Source organism: Trachymyrmex cornetzi, unplaced genomic scaffold (genome assembly GCF_001594075.2).
Source record: "Trachymyrmex cornetzi isolate Tcor2-1 unplaced genomic scaffold, Tcor1.1 scaffold454, whole genome shotgun sequence".
Classification (NCBI taxonomy): Eukaryota; Metazoa; Arthropoda; class Insecta; order Hymenoptera; family Formicidae; genus Trachymyrmex; species Trachymyrmex cornetzi.
The window spans coordinates 304,449-332,374 of NW_017299334.1; the positions used below are offsets into that span (position 1 = coordinate 304,449).

The 27,926-nt window shown below is 35.0% G+C and overlaps 1 protein-coding gene across 1 annotated transcript in view; it reads left to right on the forward strand.

The window, feature by feature from the left end:
- LOC108764806 (mucin-4) overlaps positions 1–20,522 on the forward strand; it is a 62,220-nt gene extending 41,698 nt beyond the window's left edge. Inside the window, exons 4-10 of the mRNA XM_018513195.1 lie at positions 78–2,097; positions 5,390–5,515; positions 6,188–6,298; positions 6,934–7,120; positions 14,464–14,645; positions 19,293–19,533; positions 20,275–20,522. Of these exons, the coding sequence (XP_018368697.1) occupies positions 78–2,097; positions 5,390–5,515; positions 6,188–6,298; positions 6,934–7,120; positions 14,464–14,645; positions 19,293–19,533; positions 20,275–20,522 (3,115 nt within the window). The remainder of the gene's footprint in view (positions 1–77; positions 2,098–5,389; positions 5,516–6,187; positions 6,299–6,933; positions 7,121–14,463; positions 14,646–19,292; positions 19,534–20,274) is intronic.
- Positions 20,523–27,926: the final 7,404 nt, after the last annotated feature.

Below are 27,926 nucleotides of genomic sequence, written 5' to 3' on the forward strand. Positions count from 1 at the left end.
CCGCCGTCTTCTCCTCTTCTGCTTCCTCGTGCCGGTGATGGCGGTATAGAACCGGCACGAACGCCGACGGGACTCAGTGCTGGCGCGACCGTCGAGCCAGCCGCAGCTGCTGGTGCGTTGCCCGGTGTAGTTGACAGTCTGGTGGGGGAACGATCGAGCAAAACTGTTCCGCAACAACAACGAGGCGCAGCCGGCCAGCGAGCGGCAGTTACCTGGCCCTCGGTGCATTCAGCCGCGAATAACGATAGCGTTGTCTCGTCGACGTCCAGATCCACCAAGTCGCCGGAGATTGCAAACAGAGGCACGGTTAGGTGGAACCACACTAAGTCGCGAACCAGCGAGCAGGAGGGTGCTAATGATCGGAGATTCTTAAGGAAGAGCGCTAGCGCAGTGCTAAATCAAAGATCAACTGTAAGCGAAGAATCTTCGACTCTGGTGACAAGCAAGCGTCGCAGAGTGTTGGCCTCTTCGAGCGGGGTGTCTCCTTTGAACGGTACCAGGAGACTGAAGTCCGGTGAGGAGAAGATCGATAGTGCTACGGATAAGTTAGTGGTGAACGATCGATCGTCGAATGGGACACGGGTTGCGAATCGCGGAAAAATTTCGGACGATGAAGTGCCAGGTGTTGATTCTCTTCGGGAAGTTACGCGTGCCAGCGGGGTGAACGAAGTGCCGGGTGACAATAGTTCTCAAGAAACCACCGTCATGGGGATCTTAAATCGAAATTCGAGTGCAGCCGACGAGATGTTAGACGCGACCGATCCGTCTGTTCTCGTCGATGCGATCACGACGACGGAGCTGGAAAAGTCTCACGTTCTTGAGGAAGATATCGTTATTGCCAAGTCAAGTTTAAATGAAAGCGATATCAGGAGCAACGATCAGAAAGACGATCAGGGTATCGCGATGCTGAACAAGACCGAGAGCAACGTGAACGTAACGATAGACGGGATCGGCGAGACGACCGTGACAGTGATCGAGCAAGTGGATGAAGCTGTCGCGATTACGACGACGACGACAACAACGACAACGACGACAATGTCGACAGTGCCGGCCGCTCCGGTTTTCCCGGTCACGCCTAGAATACTGTCGGAATTGGAGAGAACCACTACCGATCCGGAGACTAACAACACCTTCAGACCGACGGACGTCGCGAAGGAAAACAATCTGGACCCTTCTGAGATCCAGAAGAGGTACCGAGCAAAAGATGCGACGACGACATCAACAACGACGACGACAACGATTTCGCCAATTCAGAATGACGTCCATGTAAACGAAACTTCGAGCAGAAGGTCGAAGGTCCTGCCTACCTCGTCGCCGCCCACGGTAACGGAGAATGGGAAACGCGTGTCTGGCGAGAGATCGCCGGAAGTCAGGGCGCGTAATTTATCAGACAAGTCAAAAGACAAGGACGACGTGCTACCGATCATGCATCTGTATAACACGTCGGATATCTTCAACAGCAGCGGGTCGATGGACGGGTTCGCTCGCGATACGGAACGGGTGGTGCTTCCGGTGGATTCCGAGCCACAGAACGATCCCGCATTGACGACGATGATCATGGGAACGATGACGACGATGACAACGTCGACGACGACAACGGAGAAGAATCTCGAGTTGGCGACGACAGTCGATAACGCGACGGAAATTAGTGGAAGTACATCGACCACCGTTCCCGTTCCAAAGTCTAAGGAACCTACCGTTTCAACAAACTTCCGAAAGGACAAACACGAGGAGAATCGCGAGTCCCAGGATTCTGCTGTTCCTCCAGGGTCCAAAGGTTCCTCTTTCGTAACCACGACCAACAGGACGAGGTACAGGCCTGCCTATCATCATTCGATCCTGCCGGAATACAACGGCACGATGTATCATCCCGGCGGGCTCAACAGGACGTTCTTCGAGACCGGCGAACCGATCTCGGTGAGCCCGCGGGAATCGTTGAACATCAGTGAGGTGATATTGAAGCGGCACGACGGCGACGTGATCGCCACTCAGGAGACGGTTGCTGTGGTTGGCTACATCCTGGCTACTCTCGTCGTCTTTCCCATCGCCGTCGGCGTCGGGCTCATTCTCAGAAGACTGATACTTAGGAATCGTAAGGTGAGCGAGTTCGAGGTTTCGAGGTCACTTAGCGTGCCAGCGTTGCGATCGATTTAGCTTAGATCGGGATTAGAAAGTATGCGCGAATCGCCACGCTCTAGATCGATTCGTGATATTTCGTCTTTCTCTTTCTCGAGATGAAGTCTCGCATTGTGATCGGAGAACTGGTAAACACGATTTGAATCCGTTTATAAATATCGAAAACATGTGATTGTGAGAGGGATACTTAGGAAAGCTTTGCGGATACACACTGGATTTTTATTAAATATGATATTTTAATAGAAAAGTACTGAGAATAGTAATACGTAATTTTTATAATTGCCAAATGTATGAAACCTTTTCAACAATTTTTTTATTGATTTCAAATCAAGACATTTTTACAAATAATCTAATGTAAAAACTATGTTTTTGAAATTAGATATCTTATATTTATTTAAACTCAAATAATCTTCATGTAATTTCAATTCTTCAGTTCAATTCTTTTGTAGTTCTATTGTATTTAATAAATTTAAGCATTGTTGAACATTAAAAGATGGATAATTGTTTCCAAAATTTGCGAAGAAAAAATTTAGATTAATCCAAAGTTTATTATCGAATTAAATGTTTAATTACCAAACATGCGTGAAATCTTCTCAATTCTATTAATTATTTTGATTGCAACTGAAGATTTTTTACAAGCAAACTATGTTTCTGAAATTTTAAATATCTTAATATTTATTTAAACTCAAATAATTTTCGTACACTCTCAATTCTTCAGTTTACAGTTCTCTGTTGTATTTAATATAATATAAATTTAAATATTATTAAACATAAAAAATGTCACATAGATAATTGTTTTCAAAATTTTCAATGAAAAAAGTAGGAAAAATTGGAAACAAAAATTCAGACCGATCGAAATTTAAATGTTTTGATGAAATGAACAAGATTGCTTATTTAGGCAAGTAACATAATATTTCATTCTGATATAACTTATAGAACATTATGATTTAATTGGAGATCAGATCTACTCTCTCTCGAGTGTGGTCGCAATCAAGATTATCGTATCTGCGGAAGAGGCGGTGGGAGAGCGATGAAAAAGCGTCACGTGTAACTCTATTTTTAATTGATGCACGACGGGATGCTGAGGTACAAATTGCTGTTCATACGACAGTGCCACTTACGTACCGTTACGCTGCATGACCAGGATTATCATCGTGAATTAACGTTTATCGTACGGCTATTTGGCTAGCGACGTTCGTTATATCGTAGCGAAATCGTGCAAAATATTTTGATAATTAACGCATATCGAATTATTAGAAAGTATCGTCCTGAACAGCTATTCTAATTAAAACAGGTTTTAAAGATCCCTCTGAAGCTGATGTCAAAATCTGTAACGCAGTTACTATGTCTTACTGACTAAGTCTGTGAGACACACATTTAATTTATGTTAATTAAAAGACACAATTAGTTTTAAGGAATCAGAGTAACATAACTCATATAATAAGAATGAATATTAATATACATTTACGAAAGAAACGATTTAACTATAAGATCTAACATTTTATTGGAGCTGAAAATAATACTGTTGAATTATCAAAATAATTATGTTGGAAGCTAAAAAATGAGTAAAAAAATTTTTTTTATATTTTATCAATTACTTGAATTTCAAACACAATTATTTTGCCACGGCTGTGACTTCGTCGTGAATGAATATCAAACGCGGTCATCGAATAATTCTTTCGCGAAGGCTAGCTTTGCGGTGATTCATGAAATGGTTAACTATCCCTTCTCCCTCCCCCCCTCCAGCAATTACTACAAGTTCATTGTATGCAGAATAATCTCGGGATGATTCGAGCACAGTATCATCAGACGAAGCGTGGCGCGTTAGTAAATGAGAAGATGGACGCGAACGTTGGATAATGCGAAAATTGTTCGGCTCATTATCTATGATGATTCTTTTTCCGTGGAATTTTCCTCGGATAGTCAACAAGAAGGTTGCGTCGAAGGTCGAATATCTTCTCATGCGAGCCTCATCGACATAGTCTGAAAATAAGGATATTACATTTGTGTAATTATTAATAATTACATCAATAATGTACTTCTACAATTAGATATCTCGTGAATTTATACTTTAATGTTTACTCTTTATAACGTTCCTTAGTGAACTACATTTCTAATCTATATTGCAGTTTTTAATTGAGGAAATTCCGTTTCTTGTCTTGATGAGAACCACATTTTCTATTATAGTTCTTAATTGCGGAAATTCCATTTCTTGCGAATAAGTGTCAACAATCTTTTTGGCGTCAGAAATGATAGCGGAATTAATGGCGCAGACCACAAAATTTCCGGAAATGACATAAGCGAAATGCTTTCACGCCCGCGAGACGTTCATAAATAATAACGGGAGCATAAATTTAAATTTAACCCGACAGTCATGGAAATAAATCTGAATGGCGGTACAAAGGTTTGCGTGGACGGTAAAAAAAGGAGCACGCAAATGAAGGGAGAAGGGAGAAAGGATGAGTACATATAAATAAGCGGGATCGTTTTCGGGCTTGCCAAGTTAGTTTAGATGAGCTCGATGCTAAACTCGGGTGTGCTGTGTTCTTCGAGATTGAAATTTCACCGTCGACAGGCAAACCGATCCGTTTTCCTGATGATTCTCGCATGACATAAGCGACTCTATATAGATGCTCTTCTTTAAAATAACCTGTGCATGATAATACGTTGCATAATTATAACCAAATATGATTGGTACTTGGTATAGAAAAAAACTCTTCATAATTCGCAGAATACAAAGTAACAGTAACATTACTTAACATTGTAATTTTCTACTTAACAACTACCATATATAATGTGTTACATTACATTTATATTATTGAGTGGAAAATTACAACATTGATGTACTGTTAGTTTGTGCTCTGCGGGAAGCAAATTATTCGAATCTCTTTATTACTATTCTCAGATATTAAAAATACTCCAGTGCAATTTAGTTAATTTTATCCTTGAAAACTACGAAGATGTAATTGGTCATCATTTTTGCATTATTTGCATGCATCTTATCGCCTTTGTAAAAAACCGACGTTGTATTATTTGCGTGGAATCGCAATATGTTCGTCTAACTTTATTCCGGCAATATTATTCGCGGAAAAATACTCACAGGACACCTCAATTTATCTCGCTGATCTTCATTGCCACGCGGCATTGCGTCTCCCAATTAAACGGGAGTGACGACCGATTCAAGTGGCTCGCCGATGCGCGTGCGAGCGGCATGTTGCATACACGTTGCGCTGACGTTGATTTGCTTATGCAGGTGCTCGAGGAGTCGGACACGTCATCGGAGATAAGCTGCAGGAAGGACGCTCTTAATCTCGAAAACGGCGACTTCAAGACGTCCATCGAGAAGGCGATCACGAAACTACCGAGGATACAGCACTTGGTGAGAAATTAACGAACACTCTCAGATATTTAATGCGACAGCAGTCACGTAGGAATTGTTTGCACAGCTTTTCGACGCGTTCGTCACATGTTGTGAATTTTTTCAATTGAATTGTACTTTATTTAATTTAGTGACCACGCAAAAAGATATTTGGGTGTATAAATAATTTACGTGTATCGTGATATCAAAAATAATCTTATTTACATTTTATAAATTATTTGTTTCAGATAAAAAGAATGGAAACAGCTGTTAAATTACATTAATAAAAATAATTTTATTTATAAATCAAATTAATTTGATAAATAATTGTATTTTATGAATAAAATCAATTTTACTAATATAATTTAATTAATAGCTGTCTCTTCGTTTTTTATTTGAGGAAATTATTTGCATAAATATTCAGAGCGAGTTATTGCATACGATACATAATAATATATTGATTTCGTCACGCGTTTCGCGTATGGGAAAATCGCATTATGCATAAAGACACGTCAATGGAAAATCCCGGAAGTTCATTTTTTTAACATGAAAGAAATTTACGTCAGCAATAGATGCGAGATAGATTAATTCCAAACGATGCGACGTATCGAACATTCACTCCCATGCATGTCAATTAGCAGCTATTTTTTGGGCAATTCTTAACTGCAGTTTAATCTTTATCTCTCCGTGCAGTGTCACGAAGCTGAGAAACCGCCGCCTCCGCCATCTCAAGAATCCAGATGGGAGTTTCCTAGAGATAAGCTTAGATTACAGACAGTCCTCGGGCAAGGAAACTTCGGCCAGGTGAGAAGATACTTCTTGCGGCATCCCTATAAAAAAGGCAGCCTGTAATTTGCGGCTGTCGGAAAGATTTTAACGAAATACCTGAAGTCCATGCGGAAACGTAATCTTCGCGGCCAAGTTCAGCAGTTCCTTCTTCCGATATTTCCTCAGCGATTTTATCTATTCTTTTACTTGCGCAATTCTATCGACGTTGATTTCGATAGTAATAACAGCTTTCGACGTGTGCGATTTGAACGTCGTACTTATTTATGAGATACGATAATGGATAGTTAGCGTAATACATCCGAATTGATTATGTAAAATTGTGAGAAAACTTGGGGAATGTGTAATCTATTGTCATGGAATTTTTTTTCTATTAATTAAAAGATGGCACAGCGATTGGTATAATTGTTTTCCCATTGTGATTATAAATTTCCAAAATAGTGACAATAGACATCTCTAATAACATAAAACGAACAGGAAAAAAATTAAAATCCGCAATCGTAAATTATGGTTATCAATAATTGGCATTATTTAGATGGAATGCATTTTAAAAAATGCAAGAATAAATTAATTGCAAATCTTAAAGAGGAACAAAATCTTTTTAAAACTTACAATTAATAAACATTTGAAATATGATTGAATTGCAATATCAGGTGTGGAAGGCCGAAGCCGACGATTTGACAGGTCATCAAGGCACGACTCGATTAGTAGCAGTGAAAACCGTTAAAGAAGGCGCTTCTGATCGAGAGAAGGAAGACTTAGATCGAGAACTCGAAATCATGAAGCAATTAGGCAGTCATCCAAACGTCGTAACACTTTTAGGATGCTGCACCGAAGAAGGTAAGTTGTATATAATATTAATCTGTTTGATATTTTTTCAATAAATACGTGATGCAGAACTTAGCATAGCTATAAAAGATTGAAGTTATACAGAATGTTAAAAAACCCATTCAGCATTTATATTTTATTATTATATGTAGATACACCCTATATAATAGATTGAAAATTTTATGAATTAGTATTAAAAGATTAATATTTTTTAAAGTAAAGATATTATATGCGCGAATAATTTTTTAGTTACTGATTATACGTTTAATTAGATCTTAATTAATGTTTACAGTTCAATCAAAAATAGAATAAAAATTGTAAAAATTAATAAATAAACACACAGAAGTGAAAAAAAAACCATATTTGATAAAAAAAGATGTTAGTGCTTAATAGCATGTGTGTTTGAATGAATTTTACAATTTCAATCAAAAATAAACCTTAGGATGAATAATATTAATTTAATAGCCTGCACTTCTCAAACGTAATTGCTCGTGCTACATCTAACCGAACGTAGTATAATCTTTTTTCAATTAACGTAAAATTACTTTCATCTTGAATCATTCCTGCATACGTTGCATACGTGGTGCATCTGATCGTACACTATAATCAACTGAGAGGAGAAATACACCATATGGCATCAACACGTACCGACGGTGCGACACGCATCGCGCAATTTCTCGCGAAAATGCATCCTTACGCGGTCCCTATTTCGATTTGCATCGGCGCGCAATCGGCGCTACACCTGCAGCTGCACGCCGCAACTGTACTCGGTGAATCTTCCTCATTACCGTCACTTAACTACGACCTTGCATGTCGCCGCTCGCGTACGGGCCTTGGCAGCGTAAACTTTATAAAAACCGTTTTAACTGCCGGCACTTCGACGCAGAAAAAATGCACGGATCGCCGGTATATAGTAATTAAGTAATCACGTCCCCCGCCGAAGAGAGGGATACACAGATAGAACCGCGTCTGGATTACGACTCCTCCAATCAGGTCGCTGCCACCGCCTCCACCGCGATGCGTTCGCGATGCACTAGTCGTCCTTGCAATTTAATCGAAATTCGCAGACAAGCTGCGAGTTAGCAACCTATTCTCATTATTCAAACTAATAAAATTGCCGTGAAGGTTCCACATGGGGTTAATAAATATTATAATTAAATATAATAAAACAATAAACCTCTGTCGCGCGTGATCTCGTCGTGACTTAATTTACTTTACCAATATCTTAAACCGTTTAAATGTGCCAAAACTACAAATGCCACGAAAAAATTTTATCGCTTCTTTAAATCGCATATTTACATCGGAAATCAAAATATGCGAAATGCGTTTTGCATGTTTTACTGTTGTTGAATGACTCATTTATATGTCTTAAATGATTGCACAATAAGACGCAGTTACGCGAAAATTCGATTAAATGGTCAGTATAAAAATGTTTGTCTTTCTGCGATTGTGTTTGCCTAAATAAATTAAACTGTCGTTATGATAATTCTATAAGAATTACTTTGTTTTGAAAAAGATTTTATCCGTTTCATTTGCGTCGTTATTGTGCTTTAATAGGTAATTACAGTTAACATTCACAAACTTGAAAACTACAAATTAAATACTATTGTAAACAATGTATTTGTTATGTTATTTTTAACCAATGTTGTTTCTCCACGATGTTAAATCAAAATTATTTGTCTCGAAATCTGATTTTACGGACGGAAATAAATTATTAATATTTTTTCAATCAAAATAAATTTACCACTTGATACGACGCAATTGTTATTCCTTCATGCATAAGTTTGCGTAAAAGCATCAGTGATTGCATCTATTTGCAAACAAAAGTGTAATCGACGTATAATTCCTTGGTTATTTCATCATATAATTGATTAAAAATCGCAGCATCCTGCTTCCACAATATCGAATCGAGTAATCGAAGGCGCCGGGGCTTCATTATCGAAAGTGTATGCGTATCCAATTGGTAAATAATTTTCTTGCAGATAAATACTCTAATAGATTGTTCTTTTGAAGAACGATCTTTATCATGAAAAAATTACTTTTTATGCCAGAGAAAAAATTAAATATGCCTTTCCAGAACTTTAATCATTTTCTATATAAAATATACATAAGAAATGTATTTAAAATTCTTTATCGGAGAATTTGGATGTAGGAAATAAACTTTCGCGCGAATAGTATTAAAAATTTTATTCCATATTTACGTTCAAATCTATATTTCTCTTAATATAAAGAATAACTTTCATGAAAAAAGATATATACATATGTATCATTTACTGAGAGAAAATGGTTACAATTATTATATTCTAACTATAATTTATAGTTATTTTCGGTGCAAACTATATACATTTGGGAGAATCATTAATGTATAATTATTATTAATATTATAGCGAATAATAACTTTAAAAATAGAGCTTCTATTTTTAACCATAATTATTTTTATTATGTATAAATATTTCTCTCAGTATAATATTACCTGCAGATATATAGTATAGTATTACAATATATCTGCAGGTAAAATTTTAACTTAAATATAATAATTTTTGAAATTTTATAAACAACACTGTGTATGTATTATTTTTTTTTTAAATTGGAAAATATATATTGACGGACAAAAAAGACATATATTGTCACAAATAAAATATTAATTTGTTGAGTTTTGTATTTTTTTGCAGGAGGCAAATTTGAAGATAGAGATATAAAAAAGGTTCTCGAGCAATTTTGTACGCATCGAGATAAATCGGGGAGTCAGAGACCATTATGTCTTTCTCCTCTTCCATGCGTTGTTCGATATCGTCATTCTCATCGTTCGTATAAATTTCCATACGCATCCCCGCGAAGTGCCTCGTTGTTGTACAATGTGTTTATTAAGTGGGTATCCTCGCGATAAGGCCGCTCAATTCGCGAATCAAAAGAGGCTAAATGAAAAAACGAGCGACGATACAATCGGACGGATGGATGATCAACTCATTTAAGTGCAACAGTTCGATAACGTTATCATTCGCTTTAATTAAAGTTATGTTGTTTTTCTATCAATTAATTAAAATAAATTATTTAAAAGTCAGTCTCTATTTAATTTTTATTTCATTTAATATTGTTTAAAAAGTCAAGTTAGTTATAATAATCGTATTTTAACAAAACTTCTGTATAATTTTTTTAATACATTTTTTGATACATGAATTGTTTTTAGAGAAATCCTTCTTTAATAGAAATAAAACTCATCAATAAAATTTGGCGTTAAGTTTTTATTATATTCATTATCGTGTTAGAAATATTATCAATCGTTTTAATATTTCCTGTTCTCATGAACAGCGAACATAATAGAGCTAATCAATATTTAATTGTCGAAAAAGATCGTTCGCGAAGAAAATAAACTCGGGAAGGACAGATATTCGTTCGGTAGGCCAACAATCATAACGATAAGATGCTCATCGTGGGCGCAGTAAAGGCCGAGATGATTGCTGCGGCAAATCCCTTAGAGGTGTACCAGCATTTTGGGCGTAGCTGATGCATTTAGGGAGTGGGCCTTAAAGGGTTCCCTTCACAGCTCTAACCTTCCCACAATGGTGAACGTGGAAAGTTCCTAACGGTTCAAAAACTCGAGACCACCGCATAAAATTTACGACTTTTAAATTTCGGCCCCATCGCGTTTATCGTCGTCTGCGGCCACGTCCGAATTTCTTTCCGGCGACGTTCGTCAAAGGAAAGTCTTTTAACCGTTTTACGATCGCCGTTCAGACGAAAATAAACGTCTCATGTTGAACAGTCGTGCTTCGACCGCCAAGAAAATTATTAACAACTGGAGAACTGGATGGTAGACATTAAAGATTCGGTAAATTCTCATATTTCTAACGTTTTAGGAAAGAAATTTGTCAATCTCAGAGAAAAACAAATTAAATTAAAATAAATTAGATTAATATTTTTTGTGGCTTTAAAAATAAATTCAATACAAAAAAAAAGTAAAATACAAGTAAAATAGGCTATAGCTTACACAAGTCTCCGAGGTTGTGCGTAAATTATGTAGTCATAAAGCGATAAGATATAATTCGCAAACAATTGGAATGTATACAGGGTGTCCCGAAAGTTTTTACTAATCGCTTTTGTGTAGATAGAGCGACTGAACTGAGTCGAAAAGTCCTCTACCATTTTGTAATGCTCGCAATAGTTAACGATAATACTGATCATTAAAGATAGCCGAATAAGCGCGTCCGTTCGACCTAATACCAAACTAATGTCAAAGCGTACGCCCATTGATGGCTCGGCAGGCGCGCCGGTCAAGTCATGACATGGAGACTCGCCGCCTTTTCGACTCGGTTTAGTCCGCTCTATCTAAAAAGCGAGTGGCAAAAACTTTCGAGACACCCTGTATACTTATCAAACGAAGTTAACTGCAGGTTTTAATTCGATAAGTATATTGCGAATTATATCTCTTATTGACTTATGAATTCATTAATTTAATTTATGCACTAATAACCCAGAAGCTCTATAGGCATTTTATTTATATTACAAATAAATTAATATTTCTAACACTTCACGCGCATTGAATTTATGCATTAATGCTTGATGAAGACATCATAATTACGTTGAATTTTTTTTATCGCGAAACGATTTTTTCAAGGTCCAAAAAAATGCTTTGTATCCGATAAAAATGATGTGCCTCTCTTATTTAGCCATTGTCCGCTTTTTCTTTCTGTCCCTAATCGAGTTTCGGCGGCTTATTTGCTTTCACGACGACGTGTATGAAATAGGAGCGGCATTAAGAAGCAGCATTCTTTAAAATCTGCAAACTTGGAAACGTAGTCTCTTCTTTTTTGGCACGAATTCTTCATGAAGATAATATCTTGGAAATTTAAGAGACTGATAGCATACTTAGGTTTAGGCTTTACGAAACTTGCCGTGTCATTAAATGAGTTCCTGATATTTTGCGTCATTCTTATTTCGGAAACAAATTGTCCCAAAATTCAATAGAATTAATTGCACGCCATTATACTTTGCGGTTTAAAACCCATTGATTTGCGTCAAAGTCTCAATGTCATTGCGTTTATAATTTTGTTTACAATCAACTATCTCCGAATAATTTGCATATACGATACACGTAAAATTAACAGGAGATTCAAGAGGAACTTGTTCTATAACATGTCGACCGAATATATTAGGTGTTAAACTTAGTTTCTGCCGTTTTTCATCTCCAAAATTGATTTGTTTCGAAGGGAAAATGAATGAATACCTTAATGAAAGTAATTTCCTCCATTTTCTACTTTATTACTAATTAATAATACTTTATTAATAATACTTTGATTAAGGTATTTCCCTTCGAAACAAATCAATTTTGGAGACGAAAAACGGCAGGAATTAAGTTTAACACCTAATAAGTTTAACGCCTATTTTATTCTTGCTGCGTGTCGTCGTTTCATCGTTTCCTCGAACGCGTTTCTATCAATCTTGCATGCGCAAAATATGATATACGTGAAAATGAAACGTGAACGATATCACAGCCCACGTACTGCGCACTCGTATTGCTTCACATTCGTCACGCCTATTGTATCGTACGCGTGCCATATCGATCGACATAGGCGCGGATCCGTAATTTTTGCAACGTAGAGTTCAACGAATTCAACACGCATATGTTTGACAATGGAGGCTGAATATATCATGTGCCAACGAGAGAATAAGCATTGCTTTTGAAGAGAAATCCTTTGTATGTAGCGATCGTTAATTCAGTATTTTTAACTGTAATTCTTTATAACATTTAAATTATAATATACATAAATATCTGGAACCAAATTTTTAATTTATATGGTTGCGTCAATTAAGGTAATTGTAGTAAGAAAATCTTCAGGACTTGTTAATTTTCAAGAGTGATTTTATGTATAAAATAATCTTTTTTTTTTTTTACCAAATTAATAAGTAATTGCAAATTTAGTAGCGATCTTTTTATTTATATTTTTCTATTAATTGATCATTTCTGTCGGATTTAATAAAGCTTAATATACTGATACATTAATGTTCGTATATAAGCATAGTAGTATGGTAATTGTGATACAACTTATTCAGTACAGTGTTACGGTATTGAATTGCTAATGCACGTTAATAACGCGCGACTTAATACGATCGAAACAAGCATTGTAAGTATTACGTTTAATCCAGTTTGAAAAACATACTAACGCGATTAATTCGGAGCAGCACACGCCTAACATATGCTACTTGGCGAACAAGAATTATTAGGGAGGATCGTAATATCGGTCTAATATGAGAATTACGATTCGACATGCCGACAAAAGTGGCTCCATAAGTTACAATCAAGCGGGTACTACCTAAGCGAGACTCTCCCAAGAGCGTGTCTCTTAAATTATTTCGAACGTGAAATATTTCTCCAACATTCTCACCATGTGTTCCTCTAATCGCCTGTACACCTTTTTATCTATTGTCGTGACGATAAAAGCGTAGCAAATAAATAAATATAATATAATTAAGTAAATTCTACTTAAAATATAATTTTATTAAAGCAATAATTAAATATTCAAATGTTCCTTTTCAATTATATGCCGCTCATTTGCTACAATAATGACACAATTAAAAAAAAAATAGTTTTTCAGAAAATGAGCTTTAATGTTTTGAATCATTAAAATTTGTAATGTTAATTTTCAAATATAATTTCAATGTAATAACTGAAAAATGAAAGTATGTTCTTTCTGTTTTTCTTTATATATTTCTGTTCCTTTTTTCTATAAATATTATAACTCCAAAATAATAACTTTTGAGTTATGTCGTTGTCGTAGCAAATAAGCGATGTCATAATGTTTAACATCGATAATGATACCTAATTATTATACATATTGTACTTAATTTATTCTATTTAATGTTGAAATATGCTAATATTTAAATGAATTATTGTTTGAATAAAGTTATATTTTTATGATACGAAGAGTTCCATGTATAAGTTCGCAATTCAAACGCATCGATTACACATTTATATTTGTTTCGACTATAATGCAATCGATTGATGCAATCGGAAAAAATTCGATCAATCTTACGAAAGCGTGACGGAGGTCGAGAAAAATGCTGCGTTTCACATGACGATGTTTTCGATTTATTGAACCGCGGTAAAGTGTGCCACACGAATGGTAAATCATTATTGAAGTAAATTCAATACACACGGTGTACCTTGTGATACTATACATTCGTTTCGTCTCTTGAAAATGGCATTACTCATTTGAATCGTGAGTAAGAGTTGATGAATAAGAGTTATCCTTCGCTGATTGAGATCCCCTTATTCGAAACGCAGGAGCGACATGCTCCAATGCGCTCTTCCATGAATGAACATAAAGGATTTAATGCATGATTTTCTCTGATTGCAGAGCCTCATTATCTCATACTGGAGTACGTCATGTACGGCAAACTGCTTGCGTACCTGCGTGATCACCGTACCAGGCAGTACTTTTACAACTTCAGCGAGGATTCAGCAGCCTTGACATCCAGGGATCTCACGGTTTTTGGTTATTGCGTAGCCAGAGGCATGGAATATCTTGCGTCAAAAAAGGTACGAATATTTTTAAGTTTTCATTGTTAGTATAAATATTGGAGTTTATTAAGATTCAACTCTCTCACTTCCCCTCCTCTCTCAATATAATTAGAGTGAGTGTGAGAGAATCAGTTAAATCATTGATTTCAATATTCGTGAGAATGGCGCTGATATTCTTTTAATTTTTATATATTTTTATACATTTATGGAAAATATATTTATGGGGGAAAAAGACAAGATAATCTCATATAATGAGTCTGCAAAGAATAGACAGCATTTTCTTTCGCTTTCTTTTCCGGTTTTTCTCCACGTGCACATTACATTGAACCTCATCAAAAAAGAAATTCGACAAATATGAGAAGAAACACACGAGTTGCGATAAATCTTATTTTTAAATATCAACGCGCTCGACGTTATATTTTTGACGATATATATTTTACCTTTTTTCTTATTATACAACATTTTCTGTCATTTTATAATTTTATATAAATTTTATAGAAATAATTTCAAATTTTTTTAAAATATTGTTGTGACACATTTTTCACATTTATTTTTTATAAATGGAAAAAATAAAATAAACATATTTTTAACGTTTTTATTCTTTACACGTATAATAGACGAACGAAATTTTAATGCATAACCGAAAATTATTCATGCAATCCTATCTATTAATATTTAATTTCTCTGAAATTTGTTAAAATAATTCTCTTTGTTTCGTCTATTTAATAATAAAAAACGATTTCGCAATTCTGGAGCATTTATAAATAATATTTCAGAAAAACGTTTTATTAGAGATGATGTCATAAGAATAACATAAAATTTCACATTTCATCGATTATTATCGCATTGATAAATCGGTAATAGCCTTGATGACATTATATTGCAATAATGCAAAATTATTAGGCCACATCGTATTAACTTTTCTGAACCGAGTTGTTTACTTATAAATTAAAAATCCGCAAGGTTTCGATATGACTAATTGTCGTTCGCCAAAAAGAAAAAATACTCTCCAGTGCAACAAAAATAATAAAATCTCGCATTATATAATGCCGATATGTCTCCCCAATGACGTTACATCAATGATGCGAAATAGTTTACGATGTAACAGTAACTAATTAATTTTTCTTTATATTGCGCACGACTTATTTATGAACCGAAGGTCCTCCAAGCTTCTCGACGTAGATCATTATTGTAAAAGAAAAAATAGTTTCGCCTGGCCGCTTGACAATCACTTGACGGTTCACGTCCCTCCCAATACTTTTCTTCTTTTTTTGCGTTACATACTACTGACAAGATAGGATGGTAGAACTAAACAAGCGAGGAAAGCAATCGCGATAAATTTCAGCGGGACACTTGGACGATCGATACGTCGCAGTTATTTAAAATGTTTAGATAGAGGCTCTCTCGTTAATCTCCCCACGATTTAACGGCCCTCCTGTGCCGTAAGTATCGTCTGAACGATTCGTTCGGGACATCACCTCGAATATTCGTCGAAGGATATAAGTTTAGGTATGGATAGATTTTTATACGTTCAAAAGAAATATTTTAGAGAGATACATTAGAGAGTAATGCATTTGATGGTTAATCAAGTAAAACATTATAAAATATTTTAATAAATTGCAATCAGTAATTAGAATGCGAGATTTCTTGTGACAACGTGCAGCTTCTTGAATCAATCAACGTTTATTACTTGCGACATGGCTGCAAGTATTAACAATTTTACGGCCAATTATTAATATCCTATTACTTAAGAAATGTGGTAAATGATTTTTATCTTGCGTAATTTAAAATATAGATAAAATTGCAGTTGTATATGATGATGCGTATGTAAGAATTAATTCACATAATAATGCACAGTTGTATATTCGTAGCTGATTTTTTGCTTCGTGATTTATATTTTTTTTTCTTCATAAAAAATATTTTTGCATGGAGCATTTCAAAGTAATATCACAATAACATCCAGCATTATTTTATATTCGATCATTTTTATTTGAGAAATTAAAAATCTCATTTTTGTCTGTTTATAAGGATGAATCTGAAAAAAGACCTCATATAAAATATCTCAATAATATTCAACAATTTCTATAAAGATTCGGTCATTTTGATTTGAAAAATTAAATCTTATTTCTGTCTAGTTATAAGGATAGACCTAAAAAAAGATTTTGCGTAAACTTTTTTATGTATTTTACGAAAAAAAGCATGAAAAGTGAGAGTTTTTCGAGGACATCTGAGTTGCTTGTGGAAGGTCGCAGGGAGCATCGACCGCATGACAAATAATCCGCTAATGATGTTTAAACTCAAACATTTTCACACGATCGTAAAACTTCCATCATTGCGTTTGTTGAAGGATCGTTTCTATGTGGAGATCTATGTCACTAGGCAAAGATTGAATTTTATATCTCATAAAAAACGAATTCGAGGATACTCGTCCAGTACTTCTTTATTCGATTCGAGAGCAATAAATGGTTATCAACAGCATTTTTACAATCTATGCGATTTGATTAGTTTCGTGACTGAGATATTGCGTTTTGTAGTAAAATGTAGAGTTTTATGTTATTTTCGTGCGTCATCAAGGAGATATTTACAACTCTAAAATTACAGAGAACTTGTCTCCATAAAAAAATAATTTTATTTCTAATTTTTATAAGTGAGTATTTACTTCAGTTTTGATTTTTAAACTTTTATATAGTTGCTATTAACAAAAAATAATCTATTTAATGTATGTATTTTTGTTTATACGCAGATATGAGAGAAAAGTGTTTGATATTTGTGATTATATTGCGTAATAAAATAATTATGATTAGAAGTTTTTTTTATGATTATTATTACTACTATACTATTAGTGATAGTAATATTTATAATAATATTTGTAGTAATATTTATAATTCTACTAAAAAAAATATATAGTTGATACCGAAACTGACTATAAATTTAGTTAAACTATAATTGCAACCATTTTTTTCTCTCAATGTACATAGATGATTTTATTACGAAATCTTAAATAATCTTGTTATTAATTGTCTTCCGATAACATATTTAGGATTGTAATACGCAACCACGATAAATAAAATTTAACATAATGTAGGAATATTTGCCGTATGATACAAATATTGCGATACGAACCGGTATCCGAAAAACAAATGTTTTGTCCAAACAGTTGGGACGAAAGTTTGCAACCGACATACTAATTTATTCCGTTCGATCTGCATATCATCGATTAAAACGGGAATGTCGTGAATGAAAGAACTCGGAGTAAATATTTTTTCATTCCCATTTCAAATTCTTGTATAAAGCGAACTTGTATTACGCGTCGCGGAGAGGAAGAAGAAAATTTTCATGTGCCTACGGAAGAGCGCTTGGCGACTTTGAAGAAGGATGCACCTGACGATTAATAGGCAATTAAGGAAACAAAGGAACCTCCCGCGAGCGCTCGATCGTCCTCGTCAAATGTCGAATTACCAGTTTCCGTCCGTATAATAACTTCCAGGAAACGGCGTAACAAAAATTATTCTCTCGAGTTAATAGACAATTACATAGTCGCTAAATGATAGTGTACGCGTGCCGTACCAGCTGCATGGGAGAATATGCGTGGATGCATCCTAGATGCTCCGCTGCATTCAAGCAGAATTTTCAACGGCAAGCGCGGCTGATGCGACGTTTCGTAACGTCGTATTTGCATCATCTCGTTGCGTATAATAATTATCATCCTGATGGTTTCTCATTGCGGCTTTTGGAGTAGTTTAGCGAAACTTCATTTGACCGAATGCCACATTGAACGGTTAATTAAACTATAATTAATAGTAACGAAGGGGCTACACGAAATCGTGACGCAACGCGAATGTCGCGATTTTCACGATCGAGAGTTACACATACCTTAACATTTTTTTTATTATTCGAATTGTCTGTATTTGGTGGCATGATGTAAGAATACTGGGTGTAACATTCTCGTTGATGTGCAGTTATTCAAAATAATGTTGATCAGTAATTGGTTTCAAATTGTATTCAACATCAAATTATATTACTTTATACTATCAAATGTAAAAATTCGAATAATAAAAAAATGTGGAGGTATGTATAACTCGATCACAAATATTGAGATACTCGCGTTGCGCCACGATTTCGTGCAGCTTCGCTATGACTATTAATTATATTTTACAAAAATTATATATCACAAAAATTTGAGTGGACCGTTTAAAATATGTAAAATTTGTTAAATTTTTCATCTGTGTAGGCAATCGCGCAGATGTTTTTCCCACCTGTCATTACATATGGAAAATCAAAATTTGTCGATTAAAATTCCCGTTTATTTATTCTTCTGAGATATCCTTGCTTTCCATTTATAGTTGAGCATATATTGACGGATTGACATTGCTAGATTTATTGAATCTACTCTCTCGAGGCTCTTGCGTCGCTGAAACAATATTTGTCTTCGCACAGACTTCGCCCTGGTCCTTACCTCTACTGCGAATCCCGTTTTGTCGCGCGCGAGCTCAGACTCAAGGCTGCGTTTTTCTCGAGACAACTGGCTGTACCGAACTCGTAATAGCGTGTAATTCCCCGTCATATGGACGGCCCGTAAGCAATCGCACACGTAATGGAACATGCACCTCACGAGCGCCGGTCGTTTATCGGTGACTTGATCCTCCGGTGACCTTTTCTGTGCAGATCATCCACCGTGACCTCGCCGCCAGAAACGTTCTCGTGGATCACAACAAGCTGTGCAAAATCGCTGACTTCGGCATGTCGAGGTTCGCCAATGAGGATGGTGAGGTGATCGAGACCAGACACGGTAGAAACGCCTTACCCATCCGATGGATGGCCCCCGAATCGTTGATCTACTCCCTGTTCACGACGAAGACCGACGTCTGGAGCTTTGGGATTCTGATGTGGGAGATCGTCACTTTAGGTGAGTATCTTCATCGTTCGTTTCGAGAACTGAATGACTTGCTTAGTTTTGATAGCTTGTTGTTAGAATAAACATTATTTTTTTATTGAAAGCCCTTTAAGATGAAAATAGAATATCTAAAAATCCATTTGATGGTTCGCTCTTATTATTATTTAATATGAAAATAAGGGTACGGGTATACAGACACATTGACGCTAATAGTGTGGAGATATTGTTAAACGGTGTCATAAGTAACATAGCTCGCATGTTATATATTTTAATTATTTTATTTAACTTATCCGATTAATTTTATTTGATCAACAATTAAAAAAAAGAGAAGAATATTTTGTCTATAAAATACATTATTAAATCGTTAACTTGAAAAGAAAGAAATAAAAATATGTCATTATATAAATACATATGTCATTCAAATTTTGAAACAATTTTCTAAATCTTCCACTTTTATTATCTTATATCAATTAGAGTGCGTTCCACTTAACGTTTGCAACGCTCGCATTATTTCATCCTTGTTTAACATTTTTAATGAAAACAAAAAATTAATAACAATAAAAAAGATCCGATGCACATACACACGTACAACGATAATCTTGAATATCCTATCTACTCGAAGAGGAAGAGAAAATATCCATTTGTTCCTTGTTAAACTATTGTACGCTAATCAATGGACGATAACTTCTTACCACGATCTATCATGTTGACATCCCGTCATAATAATCGCATCATCTTCTGCTCTCTATTCAGGTTCAACACCGTACCCGGATATGACGGCGCGGGAAGTCATGCGGAACGTGCACAACGGTTATCGGCTGGAGAGGCCTTCGCACTGCCGAAGCGAGCTCTTCAGGGTGATATCCCGATGCTGGCACGCCGATCCCGACCGCAGGCCGGAGTTCCAGATCCTACGCAGGGATCTCGCCCAACTGCTGGAGGACAACATGAACGGGCACTATGTGGATCTCGAGAGCTTCGCTTCCGAGTGTACCGACTGAGAGAAGTCGCCGGAGGAAACCTCAGGCTCATAGCACCGGGAAATTGATCCTGCGGAGAGGCTTACTTTTGGCACGCGTTAGTGCTACGTGAGCAGGGAGATTTTCTGACGTATCTCGATCTTTGAAAGCGACTTTCCCTCGCGGGAAGAAAATATAATTGAGATTACCCTAGAGAGATCAAATATTACGAGGTTCTAGGACCTTTTTGATTTTGACCTCTAACATTCGTAGGAATTTTGTATGAAACATATTCTGTCTTTCGAGCAAAATACGCTGGAAAGTGGAATCGCCAATTGTGCTACTTAGGACAACGGAGAATTGTCAAGTTGTGCATGGAAATAACGATTTTGCTGAGAAATTTAAAAATTAAAATACTAGATATATATAGGTCTGCAAATAGTTGGAGAGATCTTTAAAATAATTGTAAGAAACTCAAGCATGAGCAATGTTGCAAAGAGTTTTGACATTCTAACAATCAGCTTGAGCTTCCTACAATTATTTTGATAGTTTAAAAACATTATTTTCAGATTTGTATTTAGCTAAATTTTTTAATGTTTTAGCAAAATTGTTCTTTCGATGTACGAAATTCCCCGACTCGCACGTAAAAATCGCTATCCGTCCGTAAATTCGAATTCGTCCAATATATGTATTTGCATGGGTCTCATTATCGTTGTGCAATAGCAGAGTGTAATGGCAAGATGCGAATGTTAATTTATTATTACGTGAATACGACATGTACTTGGCAGCAACGTTACGCTCATTTGTAATAATTACGAATGAACTTTTTGCCATCATTTGATGCTTCTACGATGTATTTGAAGTACATGTATAATTAATTATGCGATTTTTATCTTGCTAAAGTACGCAGAACGTAGAACACAGGAACGCTGTAACACGCGATACTGTGATAAATGGCAAAAAAAATTACATAAACGTGGTACTGAAGCGCAATGAAAGTTTATAAAGTCCGCAAAAATGCAAGTATTCCACCTAGAATAGAGTGTTATTGGGTAAGTAGCATTTTTACAATTAGTTATACACGACATGTCGCTCGTAAATCTTTCGACATTTTGTCTTATTAATTTTATTTATAAACGAGAATGTGTATGCATTGAGTAATGATTGTGCGCAATTGATGATTTGAAGGCATGCTGTATTTTACAACACTGCTCAAAAGTTTCAATAAATGGCAAAATTTGTAGAATAAAAAATAGAAAAATTGTTCTCACGTTTTACATTAAACATTTATTAACTCAAATTTATTATTTTCTATTTGCTCACTTTTGTAATTTTCACCTCGTTTCAAGAATCGTAATAAACCCCTTGGACTAAATATTTGCTTACTAGTATCTGTGTTTTGAATTTTCTTATTTTTTTCTTTGTTCCTCTGTGTAAAAACCAAATTAAGAATATAGTATGTCAATATTTTTTTCTTTAAATGTAAAAAGGATCCAATAAATAAATATTTTACAAATATTTACATTAAAAAAACAGCATTTATTAAATCTTTTAAGCGGTATTGTACATAAATTATTTTTTTATTAGAGAAAAGTATTTTGATTAATTCATCAAAACATAACGGACACTATTTTTAGTAGAGAATTCTGTCTTAATTTTTTGATATTCATTTATTACTTCGAGCAAAAGGAACCTAGCCAGAGATGATTGATCGATCAACATCGATCGACTAATCATTTCTGGGAAGGCAATTTACAGAAAGACTTTAGTTCTCCACGTTAAACTTGAACACAACGAGACTCAGGTCTGCGTCGCGACTTTGTACATATTGTGTCACTTGCGTAATATATACATATACATACATATAAATATTATATTTACGATAAATATTATATTTGCCGGAAATCAAAAAGAGATGCCCCACTCTCCGAACCGCATTACTCGCCGTAATACTGTAACAGTAATTTTCGTTATTAATCGTCGTTAGATATGTGCATCCCGTGTTTCCAATCGCGCCCGACGCGTTTATACTTAATCATTCTAGTCTTTCGCGACGTGTTTTAGGGCGACGATCAGTATCGATTACATCGCACGCTATTTCCTTTTTTCATTCCTCACTTTTATGAGTGTTAAGAATTCGCTCAAAATTGCGACAGAACATAATATATCGCTGTCGCTTAAAAAAAAACCGATTAAAGTCCCCGCTGTCAGTTGATTATTATATTAAGTATTTTTTATCTTGCTATTTTCTCCTGCGATGTCGTTTCCATTTTGATACGACTCGTCTCCGTTTGTCGTTATTATTTGAGACATCGCTCTCGATGAGATATTGCATTTCGCGCATTGCAGCGAATAAAATAGTTGCGACCAACACTGTATGTAGACTCGATTGTATTAAGAACTTTTGTCAGTAAACGTTGTGAGAAAATTCAATTGTTACGTATTTTATTGAATTTCATAGGAATTTAGCGTATGATGGCATATTATTTCAGCATTTTTCAGATTTGATAAAAGCATCTTTGCTGAAAATTTGTCTGTGAATTTTTTATATAATTTTTCAAAATTTTTATATAAATTTTAGTATTTTAGAAGATAGAATCTACATCTTTTATAGAATTCTTCATATATGTGAACTCTGAAATATTCTAAGATTTCTTATTCTATAATTTTTGAAATCTTATGAAATTTGAAAAAGTTTATAAAGTATTTTTGCAAAAATTATAGAATAAGAAGCTTAGAATATTTTAGAATTTATATACATAAAAAGTTCTAATAAAAGATGTAGACTTTCTCAATATTTCTAAAAAGTGTTTCAATTTATATAAAAATTCTGAGAAAGATTTTACGAGAGACGATGTAAATCATAATGCGTACAATATTTTCCTAGATAGAACAATATTCCAGCAATATTGTTGGAATGTTCCGTGCTATTTGGATCCCGACTGCCACTTCCTTTGCTAAGTGTTTAAAATAGATAGCCTCGGAAGCGCGAAAAATAACGGCGTGAAATATGATGAAATCACCGTCACGTTGTACGTACGCACATTAATTCACAGCGCAAAAGATCGGCGGTAAAATTACGGTTACATGTTGTAAAATGTGATCTTGTTTGTTGATTTTACCTCTATCCTTGGGGTAAAATTACCAAAGTCATTAATATTTGTCTTTTCAGAAAACGCGAATAATCTTCTCGATCGTCAAAAATTTATGCAAGCAGTAGGTAAAACAAGTATCTGTGCACAAGCTTATCTTGTTTGGAATAATTTTATTTGAAGCAGAAATATCTGAAAACACACTTGGCGATAAGATATCTTGTTTCTGATGAAATACAAAATTTTCATTCCCCTACTAGTATATCAAATAAAGCACTTTGCAACAAAAAGGTATCCTTTTCGTGCAAAATTATTTCATGAAAGTTTGGGATATGTGAATGGTTTTTATCTACTGAATGTGATCAATGAAAAGTTTTGCTATTAAAAAAAAATAATTATGGATCTAATAAAAAATTACAATGTAATATAAATATTTAATACAAGTATTTAGTTCATCAATAATTTATTCAATACTCATTGTTTCTTCTTAATTAAATTTGAAGGAAAGATATTTCAGTTCTAAAAATAAATAAATTTTGTAATATAATAATGTAACAGTTCGAAACAACTTTACGATATTTTTAAATCGCAGATATCGAATTCTGATCGCCCAAAGCGTTGGAATAAAGGAAATCACACAACCCAGGATTTCTCTCTTCAGAAGTTATCTTGAACCGCGTCGGCTTACTCCTCTTTCAATTAGAAGGCGGGTTTTGCCTTCGGTCCTCGTGATTTATGAAATCGCGTCCGCGACGGACGCCGCAGATTTACTGCAACGGGAATATGGATTTATGCGCGCGAACGCGTCCCGGACGAGATAAAGGCGCGGTATGCAAATACGTTCAGTGCGTTTTGTCAAAGTCCGCGGGCTATAAGGAGGTAGGCAGCAGAGATTTACAGGTGCCACCGTGCCTATACTCTGGAGGAGAAGGAGGCAAGGTTGAAGGAATCAAATTCCCGGCCGGGATATTGATCTGGCGATCGCCGTTTCCAGGCGCGAAGACGTGAAAGAGATGGCTTAATGAAATTAATTAAGACCTCCCCATCTCTTTCTTTCGCCGTGGCGATTTGATCGCGCGAATTTGAAACTCTTTTGCGTCGGTTTTATGTATAATTATTTCGGTCCAACAAAATTATTTTCCGATTTGTATCTCCATGCTAAATTTTTAGATATTTTAGCACACACACACACACACAAAACATTCTTTCCTACATCTTTTTAAAATATCTTTCAGAAAAAATTGTTTGTTAAGAACACAATTAGAACATATACTACTATAGAATTTCTTCTTATCTACATATCTGAGACTAATTAATATTAACTTTCTCTAAGTATTTTTTAATCGATTCTTGATTTCTAGGCATTTCACCCTTATCTGTAATTATGATAAACCATTTTTATAAAGGTCACGCTTAATTTTATCGAAGTTACGGTGCACGCGCACGATAATAAAAATGTCAACATCCGGTTATTTTCATCGAAAGATAATTAAAACATAGGAAATAATAAATGCTATTGTATAAAATTAATATGTTTTATATTTTCAGAAACTGAAGGAATTATTACAATAATTAAGATTGATCTGCATTTTGTCGTTACGTAAAAGATATTTGCCGAAAATTCGTGGAAAATATTTTTCTCACACACAAATAATCACACAATTAATTTTTACATTTAACTTTTACCACTAGAGGCCATGATCATAATCTGGTTTTTATGTAATAACTGCCTTGGTTCTTGGATTCGTGTCTCGAAGTCGTAAGTATCGGCTTACTCTCATCAGTATCCATGATAGGGTATCCAGAGGCGAGTTCACCTATCCGCTCCATGCTGTTGTCTTCACTCTTCGAAACTGGGGACAAGTACGACGTGTGTCCGACGATGTGGATCGTTATCGTAAATTGGATCGCATTCCTGAAATCTCGAGAAATAACCATAAAATGTCCCGCACTCTTTTATGGCAACGGATTCCCTTGCATTCGATGACGGAACGATAAATCCGATTATCTTGCGATACCATAAGCTCCGATCAAATCGACATTTGCCCAAACATAAAAAAGAAAAAAAAATTGTAAAGTATGATAGAAGAGAAAACGACTGCCACTTTATGTACTAACAAAAAGTTTATTGGTAATGTTTTAAAGGCTTAGCATTCCAAGGCAGAAAAATTAGACCAATTTAAAAGCACAACTTGCATATATTTTCTAGGTTTTTTCAAAAGCAAGGCGAACGAGAATCATGATAATTGCGATAAGATAAAGTGGGAGAGAGTCAATGATTTCAGTCACATATTTATGACGTTGTTTCTTTTTGCGTATCACGGAAGTAAAATGAGATTCTCACTGATCTTTCCAAGATGATACGTCATATATTTCTATAACCGGTACACTAACTGATGATGATGTCTCCTAAGGAGAAACTAATCATACTTTTAGCATATCTTTCGAAAGTTCAATTAGAAGATACTTATATCAACGTCGACGTGCCAAGCTATCGATCTTCTCATCCTATAAACATGAAATATAGCCGGACATTGTGATAACCATAAATTACAATTATATATATATCTTCTTGTACCTCTTCTTGTACTTTATACAGTTCAATGATGATCTTGTAACAAAAATCAAAGAGAATTATTTTATTTTTTATATTTTTGAATAATTTTATTTTTGTCTATAAACAATTATATATGTTATAATTTTATTTTTCTTCTATATTCTTCATACTATAATTTATCTGCATATATGTGACTGATTTGTATTAACTTTCTCTAAGTATTTTTAATAGATCTTTGATCTCCAAGCATTTCGCGTTTATCTATATGTATATTATTATGATAAACTATTTCACAAAGGTCACGCTCAATTTCATCGACGTTACGGTGTGCGCATACGACGGCGACAAAAATGTCAACGTCCGACTATCTTCATCGAAAGACTTTCGCCGCAGAATCTTCCGAGAGTCTTGTAGCCATAACCCTTACGTGCGCTCCTTTCTAATCCATAGGAGTTAAGAATCGAAGCGCAATCAAAGGAATATTCGTGAATGATCCGCGTTCCACTTTCATTCATAACGCCACCCAATATCACACCTTACCTAATTTTTTTTTGTTAAAGATGCATGTCATCGTAATCTTTTAGAAATCGAGTGTTATAAGAAAGCCATCTATAATCTCATCATGCTGATTCACAACTTCCTTATTTTCCAGCCATCGATCGTTAGAATATTTAGATATTCAGGGTAATGGAGTATGAGATTAGATTATGAAGATGAGTTGTTCAGTCGTCTCCGTCCCACTTTGACTCGTATAGACATAAACATGTTTCGTTTTAATTCAGAAATCACGTATCTTAAAAGTATGAAAAACTGAAAGCAAGTGTATTAGAATGAAATATACCTAGATAGAAAATAGACAACACTAATATTTGGAAACCACATCACTTGTTTTATTTTATCATTAACAATTGCGTAATATTTTGCAGAACAGATATTTTTATAAGATATGTTAAGAACATAATATGTATCGAAAATTTCCGATCCGCTTCGTTTTAATTAGCATAATTTTACAAACGTGGAGATTCATAAGACGCGACCCACATTTTCTGTGTCCTTCTGGTCGGCGGCATTTCACTTGTCCGCGATTCGAACGCGAATCCGGAAAGAGAAGAATGATACGATCAGGCTCGAAGAAATCTCAAAGTAGCGATTAAAAAATAAGAGTAAACCTGTTTCCAGAATGGAACCGGCACCACGCAAGAATTGTTTGAGAAACTTATTTATCTGCGAATACAACAAATGTCCCGTTTCGGGAAAAGAGAGAGGCGCACATAAACTATATCTTTAAGATGTAACTATTATAAATAGTTGCATATATAATTATGTTATATTTTAAAGATAACATAATATACATGATTTTTTAAGATTATAACATATTTTTCGAAAAAACATTTATCATATGATTCTGTAGAGAATTTCCGAGAACAGTTTCCGTTTCGCTTTCCAATTGTTAGTTCTTCCCACGCTCGCCTCAACATCCGAATTTATGTTCTCACGATTTACAATATTTATTTTCATTCCTAGATAGTAACATCATCAGGTCACGTAATGTCGATTTATGGATCGGCAAAAAATTGGACGGATCGCAGCGTTCTCGTGTATATCGATCACCTGTCTATCGATCTACCTTATAAAATGACGGGCGAAGTCAAAGGTACAACAAAATAAATTGTGACTTTTAAATTAATTTTAAATAGTATCATTGAAACGTAAATTTTTTTATTTTAATATTTATGTTATCCTATATATGTATTTTGTAAATTTTGACGATTTCAAACACTCTTGTTACATTAAAAG